This window comes from Protomyctophum bolini (genome assembly GCF_963924005.1).
Source record: "Protomyctophum bolini genome assembly, chromosome: 19".
NCBI classification, from domain to species: Eukaryota; Metazoa; Chordata; class Actinopteri; order Myctophiformes; family Myctophidae; genus Protomyctophum; species Protomyctophum bolini.
The window spans coordinates 25,371,047-25,387,656 of NC_137880.1; the positions used below are offsets into that span (position 1 = coordinate 25,371,047).

At 43.1% G+C, this 16,610-nt stretch overlaps 1 protein-coding gene across 3 annotated transcripts in view; it reads left to right on the forward strand.

The window, feature by feature from the left end:
- Window positions 1-16,610, forward strand: part of mfsd2b (MFSD2 lysolipid transporter B, sphingolipid) — a 29,877-nt gene that overhangs the window by 5,808 nt on the left and 7,459 nt on the right. For all 3 annotated transcript variants that reach the window (XM_080790365.1, XM_080790363.1, XM_080790364.1), the window contains exons 3-7: window positions 4,603-4,737; window positions 5,787-5,911; window positions 13,247-13,370; window positions 16,105-16,183; window positions 16,351-16,538. In XM_080790365.1, coding sequence (XP_080646491.1) covers window positions 4,603-4,737; window positions 5,787-5,911; window positions 13,247-13,370; window positions 16,105-16,183; window positions 16,351-16,538 — 651 coding nt within the window. The remainder of the gene's footprint in view (window positions 1-4,602; window positions 4,738-5,786; window positions 5,912-13,246; window positions 13,371-16,104; window positions 16,184-16,350; window positions 16,539-16,610) is intronic.

The following is a 16,610-nucleotide window of genomic DNA, read 5'->3' on the forward strand; positions in this document are numbered from 1 at the left end:
TGTGTGTGTGTGTGTGTGTGTGTGTGTGTGTGTGTGTGTGTGTGCGTGCGTGCGTGCGTGCGTGTGTGTCCTGCAAGCTGGTGTGTCCAGACAGAGGGGATATCCTGTTTATGTCTTCTGTGATAAGAACCTAGAAACGAAAGACTGATATGAGAATATATTTTGAGAAGGAGAGAGCGACAGAGTGAGAGAGAGTGAGAGAGAGAGAGAGAGAGAGAGAGAGAAAACATTGCTGGCTGCTAAGTGTACACCGTGAGTATTTTTGCACATCATCAGTTAAGCAGCAGTCTCCAGACACCAAATGTCTTTGATTTCTTCGCTCTCCAATTAGCGATAATTGCAGTGAGAGTGGGGAGAAGAGAAGAGGGAGTTTTGAAGTTGGTCTTTACTTTACCTCTGACCCTGCTTGTCTGGCGTTTGAATAATTACACAGCTCCTCTCCTGGTAATTGTCATCCTGGAACTCATCGATGTTTTCATGAGGAAGGAAAAGAGAAAAGTCAACCCGGTAATAACAGTATGTGGGTTGGGAGCTGTGGTTCCTTTGGTGATTTCCTCCTTTCATAAACCCGTGACAGAACTCGCTGCGGGCCAAGCCTTGCACACTGGATGTGGAGTGTGTGTATGTGTGTGAGTGTGTGTGCAATGCATGCGTGCATGAGTGTGTCTATCTGTCTGCTTCTGTGTAAACAACAAAGGTTACTGGGAGTGTAGCAAAACTTGAAGGGGATAGGAAGATGAAGAAGTGTGTGTGTGTGTGTGTGTGTGTGAGTTTGTGTACACACACAGACTGCCTCGTCCTCTGAGACTGCCGTAAATATTGGGCTGCCTACTTGGCTGTGGTTTGTCTTCTTATTCATGTGTGAAGATGAAAAAGTCCCTCCGCTATAGCTCCATACATCACGTTCACACAAATATACACAGTGACACACAAACATATGTGTACACAACTACATGCACACATACACACATCCTTGTAGCGCTATACTGGAACGCCCTCTGAATTCCATTTACTAAAGTTCATTCATTAGCGTCTATAACCCTCAACTCAACATCATGCCTAACTTTAACCTGAGGCTAATCCTAACGCTAAACATAAATCCGAAATCTAGAACAGGCTCTTCCAAAGCTAGGAACAACTAGGAGGTTTTTTTAAACTCCTAGTTAAAATAACAATGAAGATTTTACAAATAGACCCAGCAGGAGCTCTCAATAGACCCTCATGGACTCTTGTGGGGTCCATTTGTACACTGTTAGTTACAATAACTAAGTGAGTTTTACAAATGGACCCTTACAGGTCCTTATGGCTCCATTTGGTCCACTCTCTGTGTGAAGTTGCCCGAACGGCCAAGGCTCCAAGAGCAGTCAGAAATGGTACTGTAGTTGGGCTTTTATTTTCCCCAAACTCCTCCACCAATCTCCATACATTTTTCTTCAGTGCAATTCACATATCACAAGCAAAAACTAAATACTGGCCAACAATAGACCAACTAATAAATACTTATACAATTGAATACAAACACAATTGAACAAGACCAAATAGGATGAGAACTCTCTTCATGTTAAACCTTGGTCATACAAGGCCCTGTAGCTCTCCCTCAGGACTGTTACCCATGTTAAAGCCCACAACCAAATGACTAGTCTGTCCCTGCAGCCTCCCTTAAATAGGAGTGTCTACCACAGGACAGAATCAATTAACAACATTTCTTACACATAAATAGTTATAAATACTTCCATAAATAATCCATTGTATAAAAGTAACCTAAACATACTAAAGATGTTACAATTAAACAAATTAAGCATGAAAACTCAATGACAAATACTCAAAGCATAAGAAGTAACACCCCTCTCCTGCACAGCACTTGGCCCATTCCTAATCAAGGGAATTTCCACCTGCAGTGCAGGAGAGACAACAAATCAGTGATTACACTTTCAATACACAAGGTTAAAACATTAGTCCTTTCATATTATAGAAAGCTGTTTCATGTGTTCAATTCATTTGTATATAGGGCACGGGTTGCCCTGTGACACTCTGAATTAAACACTGCATAGACAGTACAATCCAATCAGCAGGGGGTCCCTCTCTGATCCTCCTAATCTCACACATCAACAGCAAAACAAGGCTTCAAAGTAACCACTGTCACTGACGCAGTGCAGGAGATTGATGGGATGAGGACATTTTAGGATTGTGGTAGGACGTTTGTCTGTCTGTCTGTCTGTCTGTCTGTCTGTCTGTCTGTGTGTGTGTGTGTGTGTGTGTGTGTGTGTGTGTGTGTGTGTGTGCGCTCGCGCATAAATGCGTGTGTGTACCGAGTGTGTCTGTGTGTTTGTGTGTGTGACTCTGTATACTAGGGACACATTTTGGACAGTTGACTGGGGAGTGGGGACGCATGTCTAACTGGGGACGACATTGATGTACCCAACTTCATTTTACTCCATTTTTATGCATTTTATGGTTAGGGTGAGGGATATGGAACGAATGCAATGTCCCCAAAAGTTTGGAAAACTTTGAAAGTGTCATCAAATGGTCACATTTCAAATACAGAGCCTGATGCAATTTTCAGGTTTTTTATATCAGCTACTCATGGGTAAGCCTATCCATTACTTTATGCAATACATTACTCACCATGAGCACACAACGTTCTATTTGAGAATTCTTGGAATGCAGTTCTCAGGAACTGACTGAGAATGATGCTACCTCCGTGACCCTTACGTTAGATGCACACTTTTTATAGTCTCGTGGCTCATTTCCTGTGACAGTGACACACCTTAAGGGTGTTCTTTGAGTCAGGCAAGTTCTCTTTTGCCTTTGGGAAGTCAAATCCAAAATGGCTTTTAGTCCATTTTATGTTTAGAACCAAACACAGTAGTAGAAAAATGTTTAAAGTATAATTTCCAATTAAATAGGCGATGGCTTTTCATTTGATGATACTTTCTAGATTACCCACTTTCAAGGAAATGCATCTGGGTCAAGGTAAAAATGCTCAAAATAGAAATGCAGTGATTTCCTCAGAATCAACACTGGTCGCAACATCCAACAATGTCACACCTGATGTGATTCAGACAATGAATTATTTAATTAACATTCCTCTAGCAGAGAGCAAGGAACTTTATGCAACCAATGGAAGTGGAGTCATCTGTTCTCCTGGTGATTCAAACTTGGCCTGCCTTGTCCCTTGTCCGCAAGAGGTGGCTGAGACTCGTACTTCTTCTTCATACATGTGGCAGGTGCAAAAGACGTGTAAGAAGGTGACTGTACGTACTGTTGATACTGATGTGGTAGTACTGTAGCCCCGCGTTGCGATACTGATATACCACTGCGCTGCACTGCTGCCTCGGGGCAGATGCATATGCAATAGGGGGCGGATGAAGTCTGGCTCCGCCAGGCTAGTAGTACTGGTTTTGGCTTCATTCAGCAAGATGGGTTCCGAATCCGATGTAGTAGCCAAATAACTATAACACAATCTCCGAATGCTATATAGAGTCTGGAACTATACCTCCCGAAATCTGAGTAATCTGTTTGTCATTTCAGTGAGATATATTTCAGTCAGATATATTTTAAAATATCTTCAGAGCATTTTTTTTATTATCTCCATTTCTGATAAGCAGCAAGCTATATGCGTAGATGATGTATTTATTCATTATTTATATTAGGATAAATTTGCACGACTGTAAAGACTAAACGGAAGTGGGGAGGAGGCTTTGCTTCCGCTTTATATTTTACTCATGATCAGAGCTTCCGTGCTCCAGACTGTATGACGGAAGCGTCTGAATATTGCGAGAGGCAACAGTCTGGCTCATCGAGACTATAGTCCCGATGAGCTGTGGATTGCCTTTGCCGTTGGATCAAGCTTTTAGTACAAGTTCATGAAATACCACAATGACTCCAACACAGTGTCTGACTCTCCCAGTCTTTCACCGGGTGTGTGACACCCTATCTCTGTTCGCTTTCAGTGAACTCCTATGCATGCCAAGTGGGGTCAGTGAAGGATCAATGTTCCTTAGTACCAGAGCGATGTGTGGTGCTCATGTTCTGTATGACCGAACCAGTGAGTGCACAGAAGTGAATGATGCCAGGAAACAGCTCTTCACACAGAAGTCAAGAACACTAGCTCAGGGCATTCCTCCAACCCAGGTAGCACTCAGGCAACACATCAAGTGCACTCGCTACCAGGCCAACTGTTGGAACCAGGCATTGGTCTTGGAACCAGAGATGCCATGGAGAGCCATCTGACTGTGGCTGGACAAAGGAAACAACTGGGTGGCAACCAATTTGGACCACTCTCTCTGAAGCATCAAAATCGTGCCATGAATTAATCCGTTGTCGCTACATGAAAGGGTGTACTGGACAATGCAAGTGTGCCAAATGTACTGCACTGTGCCTCGATCTGTTCTGGAGACAGAGTTGCATTTTGATTACTCTTTCCTGTACGTAAGATGTGACAATGAAGAATCCTTGTCGAACCTTCATTATTGTTGTTTACTATTAGACTGCCACCATGGGTTTATTCAGTTATTGTTTTGTATTATTCCTATTCTGTCCTATTCTGTGCCACAGGGAAGTCATATTATGATAGTAATTGTGTTTTCATTGTACCCTCAGTGTCCACAGACTGATCTGAGTCAGAAGTTATCAGTGTGCAGTAAGCTGTGTTTTGCCATCGGCGGAGCTCCCAAGGAGGTGGCTGGAAGCGCCACAGCTTTCTTCCTACAAATCTACCTGCTCGATGTCGCCCAGGTAACGACAAATGTGCTAAAGAGGATGAGAGAATGTACGTGTGTGCGTGTGTGTATTTGTGTGCATGGCCCTGTGTGTGTTCTTTTTACCAGAGCTGTGTGAAGCACAGCTGAGCTGGTTTAATCGATCGCTTTGCCTTTCTGTACTAGCAAGCTATCTTTCTCATTGGCTGCTGTAGTGGCCGTACTAGCAAGGTGTCTTTCTCATTGGCTGCCATAGTGGCCGTAATAGCAAGGTATCTTTTTTATTGGCTGCCTCGTCTCTAGTTTTTACGATATTTTGGGGCTTTTTGCCTAAATTGATAAATATAAAGTATAGTCAGACAAGAAATGTTGAAAGAGATGGGGGGGGAAGACACACAGCAAAGGTCGTCGGGATCGGGACTCGAACCTGCAACACGCTGTCCATTTAGGTGCCCAGACTGAACGGCTGCGCCAGCCGCCGGGCCTCTGTGTGTGTTTTTGACCAAGTAGGGACACATTTTGGACAGTTGAGTGGGGATGCATGTCTAACTGGCTTAATTGATGTACCCAACTTCATTTTACTCCAGTTTTATGGTTATGGTGAGGGGATATGGAATGAATGTCCCCAAAAGGTTGGAAAACTTAGAAAGTCAAGTGTGGCTGTGAATTTCATTGTTTGAGAGTTCTAAATTATATCTAGAGGGCCGACAGCCCCGCCCCCACCTATTCATTTCAATTAAAGGTGCGTGCATGAAACGCACAGAAGTACCTCTACTTCTTGGATTGGCTCCATTAAATAGAGCAGGCGTACAAAAGCATGCGCAGTATTGTCCCAAATGCAGAGGTCCTGCAATACCAGAGATGGTCACGAGGCTTCTGAGGCTCCGCTTCAGTCATTCTCTGCGGTTCTTGGTGCTTGTTTGAACTATACAGTGTATGTCACTGTTATGTCCCTTCCTGCTTACCTACCGTGTGTGCACGTGTAAACATGTATAGTACACAAACGCACACACGCACGCACAGGTATACCTGGCTGCACATGGTCTTGTTGTTCACTTGCTCTGTGTCCTGCTCTTTGTTCTATAGATTAACCCCTTCCAGGCCTCCATGGTGCTGTTCATCGGCAAGGCCTGGGGTGCTGTCACCGACCCTATAGTGGGTTTCTTCATCACCAAGAGCAAATGGACCAAGATTGGCAGACTCATGCCCTGGTAAGCTTCCACATTTCCAATCCAATCCAATCGACTTTATTTAAACAGAGTTGACCAAACTGTAAACTTTCAATAGTTTATTTTAATTGAAACTCGAAAGTACTTCGTACTAAAGTACTAACTTTAGTCCTGACAGGGACTCACATGATTCTGTGGTGGCTGTGGATGGAGAATGCCCTTTATTGATTGATTGGTTGATTGATTGATTGATTGATTGATTGAATACTTTATTAACAGTTTGCAGAAAAAACAGAGGATAAACCGGGATAAACCCAAGAAAGCACTATGGCTCATTTCCATTGGGGTCCTGTATATTCAATTCATCGAGACATTTAAAGACAAACAATAATATACAAAATATTTATCATATGAATGAGTATATAAAAAAGAAAGTGAGAGAGAAATATGAACAGTAAACAGTTGCTGGTCATTTCTGGAGATAAACTTTTACAACAAAGGGCAAGTTGTGAATTGCAGCCACCTGTAAGTGCTCGATCTTTTAGAGCGGTTTTGAGTGTCCCATTAAATGTTTTAGGGGGTTATTTTAAACAAGCAGCCTTCTGTCTCTCATGAGTAAGAGAGAATACCACACACATAAGGCTACAGTTCTTCTTGCAATTGAGCCCAGAGTCCGACTCCAGACAAAAAAAAAGAAAAAAAAAGTCAACTCAACTCCAATCTCCACAACCTGTTCTCTCTGTTCACTGTCCTATCCGATTAAAACATTGATAGGTAGGTAATTGTTTCATGAATTCTATTACTGCTTCTAACCTATTACTTTAGTTTTTTGTGTTTTTATGGTTGTGGGCTGTCATTGGAAAATACAGTAAAAGCCAAGGAATTACAGTCTCTAATTAATTACATGCCGAGACACTAATCTGCAATAGACATTTTCCAAATTTTGCATTGCGCTTCATTTGACGCCACACCTGTTTTCTTTGTCAAAGGTGTCACATACTGTCTCACGGCCATTCGCGTAACAGGCCATCGCGCAGGAATGCAGAACACATAATTATTCACATGAATGCTTATTACAAAACCCTTTTCAGTATGATTGAACTTCAAAACCTTTTGATCTTTTAGACAACTATGAATAAATTGTAAAGGATTAGCATTTCTATGATGCCTTTATCCAAAGCGCTTTAGCAATCATCCATAGCACCAACCTGCTCATCGGGAGCCTTCAGCAATGCATCTTGCTCAAGGACATTTTGTCCTTAAGCCAGGAGGAGCTGGAGATTGAACCAGGAACCTAACTGTTTCCAGATGGCCGCTCTGCCTTCACTGCCACCCAAATTACATACTACAAGCTTTTGTGTCAAACCCGTTACAGATTAATTCTCGTTACCGATGTCACCATGGGAGTGAAATTGTCATCCTAGTGGCACTAGGAGGTTGGAGGTTACAGCTCTCTATTATGTTGGATTATATGGAGGTATTAGCGCCATTCTCTAATAATCACTATCTCCAAAGATGATTCTATAAGTGCTAGGTTGTATGTAAATCCTCAGTGAGACACTGAGAGTGTAAAAAACAGAATTGACGGGCCGTAAAGTGATGTGCGCATACATGAGATTTAAGGTGCGTGAGCATAGCCGCTGGTATGTGTCCCTATAAGTGCAGGGACAGTGTGCAACCACATGAAGATCATGGTGACTTAAGGAGCATCGGCAAGTGCTGTTCCAAGCTAAAAACCAAACTGAAGCAAGTATAGCGTGACGCCATTCACTTACTGTACTCTACAGTAATGACACAGCCTGTACCTACAGTAGCAGAGGGTCTGATGTGTAAGTGCATGCTACAGATTATAGCCAAGCTGACAGTCCGCTGGTGGGAGACCAATCAACCAGACTTAGCATCAGACAGATGCTGATGAATGCTGGTTTAATCAGCTTTCATTACCACTGGGAAGCTATTTTGGTTGTCCGTGCGTGCGTGCGTGCGTGCGTGCGTGCGCATTCGTGAGTGAGTGAGTGAGTGACCGCACTCGCGGGTCCGTGCACATGCATGCGTGTGTGTGTGTGCGCGCAATGTGGTGTCAGTCACTTTCTATTTATGTGTGATGATGAACACTGTGAGAATACCAGACCCTCCCTTAGCATTGCCCCCGCTGGAAAGCCCCCTTCACCCATCGGACAGGAAGCCCTCGTCCCCCACTGGCTGTCACACCAGACAGAAGGTGATCAGTATCTCTGTTGTTTAGGACAGAGTCACACCAGACAGAAGGTGATCAGTATCTCTGTTGTTTAGGACAGAGCCATTTTCCCCTCAAACTGGCATCCCCCTGGGCTCTGTTCTGTTTATTGTTGTGTGCGCTTTCAGACACCCACTAATGCAATGGCACAAGGGATGGGGAAGGGAAAAGCCATTTTTGTGTCTGTGGAGATAGACAAGAAGGAGAGGGGTAGTGAGCGGGAATATGAGATGCTACAGTACACACAGGTCTGGCCTGGACTGCAGTCAAGTCTGGATGCTGCATTAACAGTTTCAGTCCCCTGGGTGCCTCGGCAAGAGGAATCAATGAAACAAACATTGGTTTCTACAGAATCCCCTCCCACTGCATTGCTCTTCTGTCAGAGCTCCATCCTGTTGTTCTCACCTCGTGGTCACGCTATATTTCCTCTCGGCTGAACCCATCACAGGTGCAGAGAGAAGCGGGTCAGAATACACACTTTCTCCTCGCTCTGCTTCCCATCTCTAATCACATTTAAATTTTTTATTGACACAATTCCTGGAACAACTCACCCTTGTCTGAAATCACACACAATCTTACTGTAATAACTCACAAACGTACAAACGTCTAACTTCTGGGATCCGATTCAAGCTTTGTCCACACACAAGCGGTCCAAAACACATAATTGACAGTTTGTTACACATTGGGGGGATATATTTCAAACACTGCTACCAGAATGTTTAGAATTATGTTTTTAATTTTGGAACAAAAAATTGCATAATTACGGTAACTATCCAGATAAGCCTTTGTGCAACACCGGGCAAGAAGAAATTCAAAACAGTACTGCAACACTGCAAATACCTAGTCACAAGTAAGACGCGCAAACGCGGGAAGCGAATGCAGCTCGTACATATTTGGGTTTTGGACGTATAGCTGCTTTGGGGACTCCTTATATGGTTATGGCTGAGTCATGGTGACGTAACAGCGGGACAGACACTTGCATCAATCACAAACAAATCACTCAGCTCCATATATGGGCACAAAAGCGGGACAGACAGACAGACACACACACGCACACACAGACATGATCTTCGCAATCACTGCGTTCGCAATTACTGGATATGAGAGTTATACTGTATGTTAATTTTGGTAGGCCTATATAAAAAAAAATATATATGTGAAAAGTCACACTGCCAAAACAGAGTTCTTATTGCACAGTAAGATACCCAACTTCCATAAGCTTTACAGTGTTTCCAAGTTGTAGCTATAGGTTATGCAGCACCAGCATCGTTGTTCATTGTTCAGGTCTGGTTCAGGCCATTATACGGTATCTCCTGCATTGGATAGACTCCACAGGCACAGACACATAACCACAGGCATCCACAGAGGTGTTGCTGTGTGAGGTCACAGTCATTCACTCTCCACCTAGAAAAATGAATTCCTCAATCACATTCCGAAAAGGGGAATAGGCAGCCCAATGGAAATTTACGGTATCCCAAATACCATACAGTTAACTGTATATACACTGTATATATACACTGTATATATACTGGGCTTGCTCTGGTTGCACCTGGAGAAAGGTTGTGGTCACTGCTGTTTATGTTGTGATGACTTAATTGAGTTAATTATAATGACAGCATGTGAGCATGAACATACAGTATAGTGCAATTAAAAAATTTATTTGGCCACTTTTGTGTAAGGTTTTACAAAAATACTATTATTGTGTATATATTGAAACCTGTATACAGGTTATATACTGTGTACAGGTGAATACTATTTATGGTTATTGGAAATGTGTGTTTGTTTTGGGGAATGATGCAAGTGTATGAGTATTTATGCTACAGGAACCAAACAGCAGCGTTTATTTTTGTTTATCTTTTGTTATCCTTCTTGCAGAGGTAAGTTCTGGAATGATGTACGCCTGCAGCTAAGATTTAGCTGGGACCAATGTGTTGAATTTGAGCAGTAGAGTTATGTACAATGTTGAATTTGGTCTATTGGCTAGGGACAGAGGGGGATGCTTTATTTATTCTACAGTAGTTTAACTTTTGATGTTCCCTGGCACGCTACAACAACTGCCGAGGGCAGGTTTGTTTGGAGCAAAGTAAAAGAAAGCAAAGCTCAGGTTTTCATTTCACACTTCACTCCTCCCAGAACACTCGCCGATATGCAGGGGGGGGTGGGGCTTGGGTGGTTATATCTTAACCCTGCACACATGTGTTCATGTGTGTGTGAGCCGTGGTTACCTCTCTGAACACAACCATCTTACAGAACATTCTAACTGTTCAGGGGGCCCTACCTCCCATGACCAACCACTCAATACTGCAGTAACAGCGTTGTCAGCCGCCTTTTGTTAGACCAAACAATCAGGAGAAGAGCCAGAGGGCTGGGCCTGCTGCCTCAATGACTGGACGATGCTGGAAATGACCATTCCCTATCTCTGCTTCTCCCTCTTTCTCTCTTGTTCCATCTCTGCACTCATTCCTCACTCTCTCACTGTCTCGTTCTCTGCATGGGAGCTGTGTGCGGAATGCAGAGCGTGGGTGGAGCCCTCAGAGTGAGGAGGCGGAGTCTTTAGTAATGAAGGGGTGTGGCCGAACACCTGACTGCCTGACTTTTTTTTGTTTTTCGCCATGGTCTCTAAAATGGTACATTGTCTGTGGTGATGCTGGTTCTGCACAATGACTCTGCCGCTATCCCACAATCCTACCGCACGTGTCAGAAGAAAGCTATTCGTTTAGCTTTTCCCGAAGCTCTGATTACTTAAACCTCCGGTCTTGGGTTGGTTGCATCCAGTGGGTGATATAGTGGCGTTTACAGAGCAGTCATACGGCGGTTCGCCTCCCTTCCTTTCTTTTCTTGTTGAATCCGAAAGGCGCAGCTGTTTTCCTTTGACCATAATGATATGTACCAGTTGTTTTCCTATGAATTATACATAGCCATATCACTCCTGCTGAAGGCAGCAAAACACAGCAGAAACCCTGTGTGTGTGTGTGTGTGTGTGTGTGTGTGTGTGTGTGTGTGTGTGTGTGTGTGTGTGTGTGTGTGTGTGTGTGTGTGTGTGTGTGTGTGTGTGTGTGTGTGTGTGTGTGTGTGTGTGCGTGCGTGCGTGCGTGCGTGCGTGCGTGCGTGTGTGTAGTGTACAGTATGCATGTACGGTATGTGTGGCTGCTTCTGTAAGTGCACGTCTTCGGTTTGTGGTATTTCACTGTCCTTCCGCACAGCCCAGGATGGGCTGTGTACAAACACATAATCACAGCTGGTTCACTAAGCCTTCCAGTAATCTGCTGGAAATTTGGTCTAAAATTGTTATCAAAGTTATATAACTCTCAGTTTTTCTAAATAGGCCATTACTAGCACTGTACCTGGCCTTTCCCTGGTTAAACAGACACAAAGCAATATGTTAGTTTTCAGATATTAGACAGTTTATACTTTTAATAAAGATTTGATCAATTCTTAGACAAACTAAATACAAATACACATATTTGCGAAGACAGCATTACCCTTATTTCCATTTTTGCTAATGAATAAAGTACAGCATGTCTCCGTATTTGTTGTACAGTGTTGTACACTTACTGATTCAGACTTGACATGCCGTTTTAGTGGGCGGAGGCTGGGTTTTGACTCAGACTTGACATGCCGTTTTGCTACTAAAAAGTAGAAAATACAATACGGTATTGTATTTTGTGTTGTGTATTGAATACACAACACAAAATAGGAGACTTCTGGTCTGGCCATCTGCACTTCATGCATGGGCAGACCAGGATTTGCATAATGCATGAACTATTACTAAATATAAATATGAATGTGGGCAAACACACCCTAGACGTCTCTGCAAATGTATTATTGCTGCCTGGGAATGAATCATTCAATAGCACCGTTGCGGTCTTCTGACTACAATCGCCTAGAATGTTTTCAGGGTCACCTCAGGCAGCTGAGGAAATTCAATGTGTCAGAAAAGGTATTGAAAACTTTATGCTATCCAATACAACCCAGAGCATCCTGTCAGGGGCCATGTCTGTATACACTATACAGTATATGTACAGAAAGAGCTCCTGTCAGGGGCCATGTCTGTATATACTGTATGGTACAGAAAGAGCTCATTCCAGGAAGGTGATGATCGGTCGGTTGAGTCCACAGCTGGGAGCTCTCTCCCATTTCTGGACATATATGGATGCAAAGAGAACTATGAAGGACAAACATAATCCTTGTAAGTCTTAGTAGTCAGTGTGGTTCCCAAACTTTTTAGCCTGTGACCCAAAAGAGAGATTAGATTTGCCCTATAACTATAACTATAGTGAAAATTGCACATCAGCTCAGATCAGCAATTTTCACTACTTTTTAAACATTTGTTCTAATTTATGGAATTTCTTAAGATTATTCTTTTATTCCTTCAATGAATTGAATTCAATTGAATTTGTTTTAATTAATGAAAGAATTTGCTTGTATGTGTCACATTATTCACATACAAGTCACATGGAATCTGATTTAGATCAGGTTGTTGCATTCAGACTGAGACGGATCTCCTGAAATCAGCGGGGGCATTCGAACATGGGGCTACATATGCATTTATTTTTAACATTTTATGGTGATTTATTTTTTATTTACTATAATCCTACTAGACCCCAGGAAATTACATCTGGCCACAAAAGATCACGGGATCTACTGGTGTGGAGGTAGAGGTACTGGGGGCTCCCATACTGTGTGTTGTAGGCTCAATATGTCAGTTTGTCACCACCTCCTTCACACCAGTAGTTCCCGTGATCTTTTGTGGCCAGATGGGGTCTAGTAGGACTATAGTAAATAATAAAAAAGTAAATCAACATAAAAGGTTGTAAAGAAATACAACATAGCCTCATGTTCGAATGCCCCCACCCCTATAGTAAAAAATAGTTAAAATCGCTAAAACTAAAGAAAGCAGCAAATGAAAAGAAATTACCACCCATCTTTTACTTTCTCTAATAACAACCTAAAACATTAACTTTGGTTGAAAAAAAAACAAAGTTGTCCTTAAAACAATTCCAATCTGAATGTGGCACAGATCTGACTCAGGCTAGATTTGGCTGCCAGTGTAAATATGGGGCCATACTATGGGCCATACTATATAAACCCTTCTTGATTCTTCATTGTGCGTCGCTGTGTGCTCCTGTGTCCTCCTCCAGGATGGTGGGCTGCACTCCGTTCGTGGTGGTGTCGTACTTCTACCTCTGGTTCGTTCCTCCGATCGCCGGCAGCAGGTTCCTCTGGTACTTGGGGTTCTACTGCCTGTACCAAACGCTGGTCACTGTAAGTATATATGACTGCTGTCACCTCAAGTCCAGAAACACCATCACCATCCGTCACCGGGGCGAGTACATTAGAGATGTACAGGGAAATGCACTTACAGTACAGTAGATCCAGATCTCTCACATTGCACATATACAGAACTGGACTGGACAGGGCCTTTAACACTACAACGAATGGAGAAAACAGACGAACTACAAGTGCACTTTTTTCAATATACATATAGGCAAAAAAAGAATAAACATAACCCACAAGGCTAATGGCTAATGTATACTTAGTCATATAACCATATTGCTCGTTGAACATAACTGAATGTAAACTGAACTCTTGTTATTTTCAGCGAACGACATGGTCGTACCACAAAGTATACAGTAAATTTGGCCTTGCCTGGCTTGTAGGCCATGTTAGTGAAATGAGCCGTTCTGCTTTTTGCTTACCAATTGCAAAAAAGGAAAATCTTTGAAAACGAAACCACTGCCAGCCTGCTTTATTTATTTTCATGTTTATCTTATTTTAACTGCAATTGTTATTAATAAATGTTATTGTTTTGTTGTAACTCACCATGAATAATGAGGGTCTCTCCCTCAAAGTGATTCTGAGGTTAACATAATGATTTGGTGACGGAATGATACATGAATGAACATGATAGAGTAAATAACAAAGCAGTGCTACTGTTTAAATTTCCATTCATCTCATGCCAAAATGTTTTTTTTTGTTTAGTTTTGTTGTGCAATTAAACAATAGATCTCGCAACTCCAACATGTCCATAGAGAGGTTTGGTTAAGAGATATAGAAAGTTACAGACTAAAGCTCTTAGATATTGGGACCTCAACAAGGATGTGTATTTATTTCTGGTTTCCTTTTGTTAACTGTGGTCCAATCCATTCATGGGTCCCTCTCAGAGGTGGTGTGCCTCTGGCTAACCCCCATAATGCACTGCAGAGTGCACAGACCGCTGTATAGCCACACTGTGGGCCGATGTAATGGCATGTCACTCTAACTACTTGATAAGTATATGACAAGTCCCGCCAGGAACCGCTGGCTGGGTAAATGCTGGTTACCACTTTTAGCTTCTGTGTGTGTGTGTGTGTGTGTGTGTGTGTGTGTGTGTGTGTGTGTGTGTGTGTGTGTGTGTGTGTGTGCGCGCGCGTGTGTGTGTGTGTGTGTGTGTGTGTGTGTGTGTGTGTGTGTGTGTGTGTGTGTGTGTGTGTGTGTGTGTGTGTGTGTGTGTGTGTGTGTGTGTGTGTGTGTGTGTGTGTGTGTGTGTGTGTGTGTGTGTGTGTGTGTGTGTGTGTGTGTGTGTGCGTGGAGCGAGCTCTGGGACAATACAGTTGTTATTGTTCTGAATTTGAGGGCTGTCATATGTAAGCACATGCAAACATACACTAATGCTCATCAACGGAAGGGAGACTCTGATCACAGGGCTGCCATTACATTGATTAGTTCTCCCTGTCGCTGCAGTTTAGCAGTTTTTAATTCTATAAATGGACGTTTTCCAGCAAGGCCCCACAAATGACATGCTGCATAGCCACCATGAGGCCTGAAGACTTTCATGGCAGGACGTCTCACGGCCGCATTTATTTTGGTCGCGGTTCACTATGGACGCTTGGGCAGCCACAATGCTGACTGGGCTGCAGTGTAAATTAAAAAGTGAAGAAAGGCCGGGGTTGTGCGCCTTATTCCCTGGGATAGGTGGTGTATAGCGAGGGAGAGCTGAGGTTTGTCGGCACGGAAAGTCAAGTGTTTACCATCATTGACGTATTCACGTTTGTGTCTGTGGTATTCCCTGCCAGGCGTGTGAAAAGGAGGCAGTCAAAGAGATGGGAAGGTTACTGTTTACGCCGTTTCGTATGCATCAGTGTTGATTTCGTCGACTAAAACTAACAAAAATCGACTACCTTTTTCTAAATATTTCGTCAACAAATAAAAACTAGACTAAAATGTTAGGAAGGGACTAGTGGACAAGCAGAATAACCAAGGCAACAACGACTTGCACTCAAGCACTCTTTTATTTAAACCTGAATCTGCAATCTGAAAACCATCCCAGGGCAAATATAACATAAACTCCCACTCTCTGGAAACACCTCCATACTCATTAACCAAAGTCTCTTCAGCTTAGAAGCGCAGGTGGACACAGTCTCACAATCAGCCAGGGGAAGGGAGGCAACAGAGGGGCAAAGGTAGGGACGGCGGTCCAGGCGTGGTACGTCCTAGGACAGGACTTGACAGTATAAGTCATTTTACAACAGTTGCATGCTGAAAATATACAATCTACAAGCTCACAACGTGCCGCAGCGCAACGCGTTGTGGGCTTGTAGATCGTCTATTTTCAAAAAACTGTCTTTACGACGGCATCAAGGCAGCCAAAATACATTTTAGTCTAGACTAGACTAACACTAAAACACTAAATGTGACTAAAACTAAATTAAAACTATTCAAAAGACTATGACTAAAACCAAAATAAAATGTTGCTCAAATGTTGCTCAAGTTGTTTCAAATTCCACTTTGAAACATTAGATTCAATAGCAGAATTTACTGCCACTCATTCACATTTAAATAAACTCATTATTCTTGTCAGATGAAATCAGTTTAATCAACAAAGTACATATCAGTCTCCCAGATGTCTCTGTGCCTGCTCCCCAAACAATTGCTGTCTCCTTTGCTTGTTGGTTATTTTATTTTATTTCATTTCCTGTCATGTTCTAACCATACATGTTGTGTCTGGGCTCTTTTGCAGTGTTTCCACGTGCCTTACTCTGCCCTTACCATGTTCCTGAGCACAGACCAGAAGGAGAGGGATTCAGCCACCGCCTACCGTAAGTCAATTAGTATGCATCGCATTGTTTGATGGAACCGAATAGTCATTATCATAATAGATCGTGTCACTTCAGGTCTTTGAGTTTGTTTGTTTTTGTGATGCGTGTTTTGTTTGTTCCGTTTTTCGATCTATGGTTTTGATGCGTGTGTGTTTGCATGATGGTAGGCATGACCCTAGAGGTTCTGGGAACGCTGGTGGGCGCTGCCATCCAGGGCCAGATCGTTGCCGGGGCTCACACCGGGAAGCACTGCTTCCCGGTGACGCACAACGCAACCGCTGGTCACCTCGGCAACAGCAGTGGAGCGGAGATCGTCAAGAGTCTGGCGCACTCGCAGGACTTCCTGTCGCATGCTGTAAGTATCAGCTTTACCGGCCCTGACCTGACCTGAGGTCAGATGCCAGCTAAGTATAACATGGATGGATTG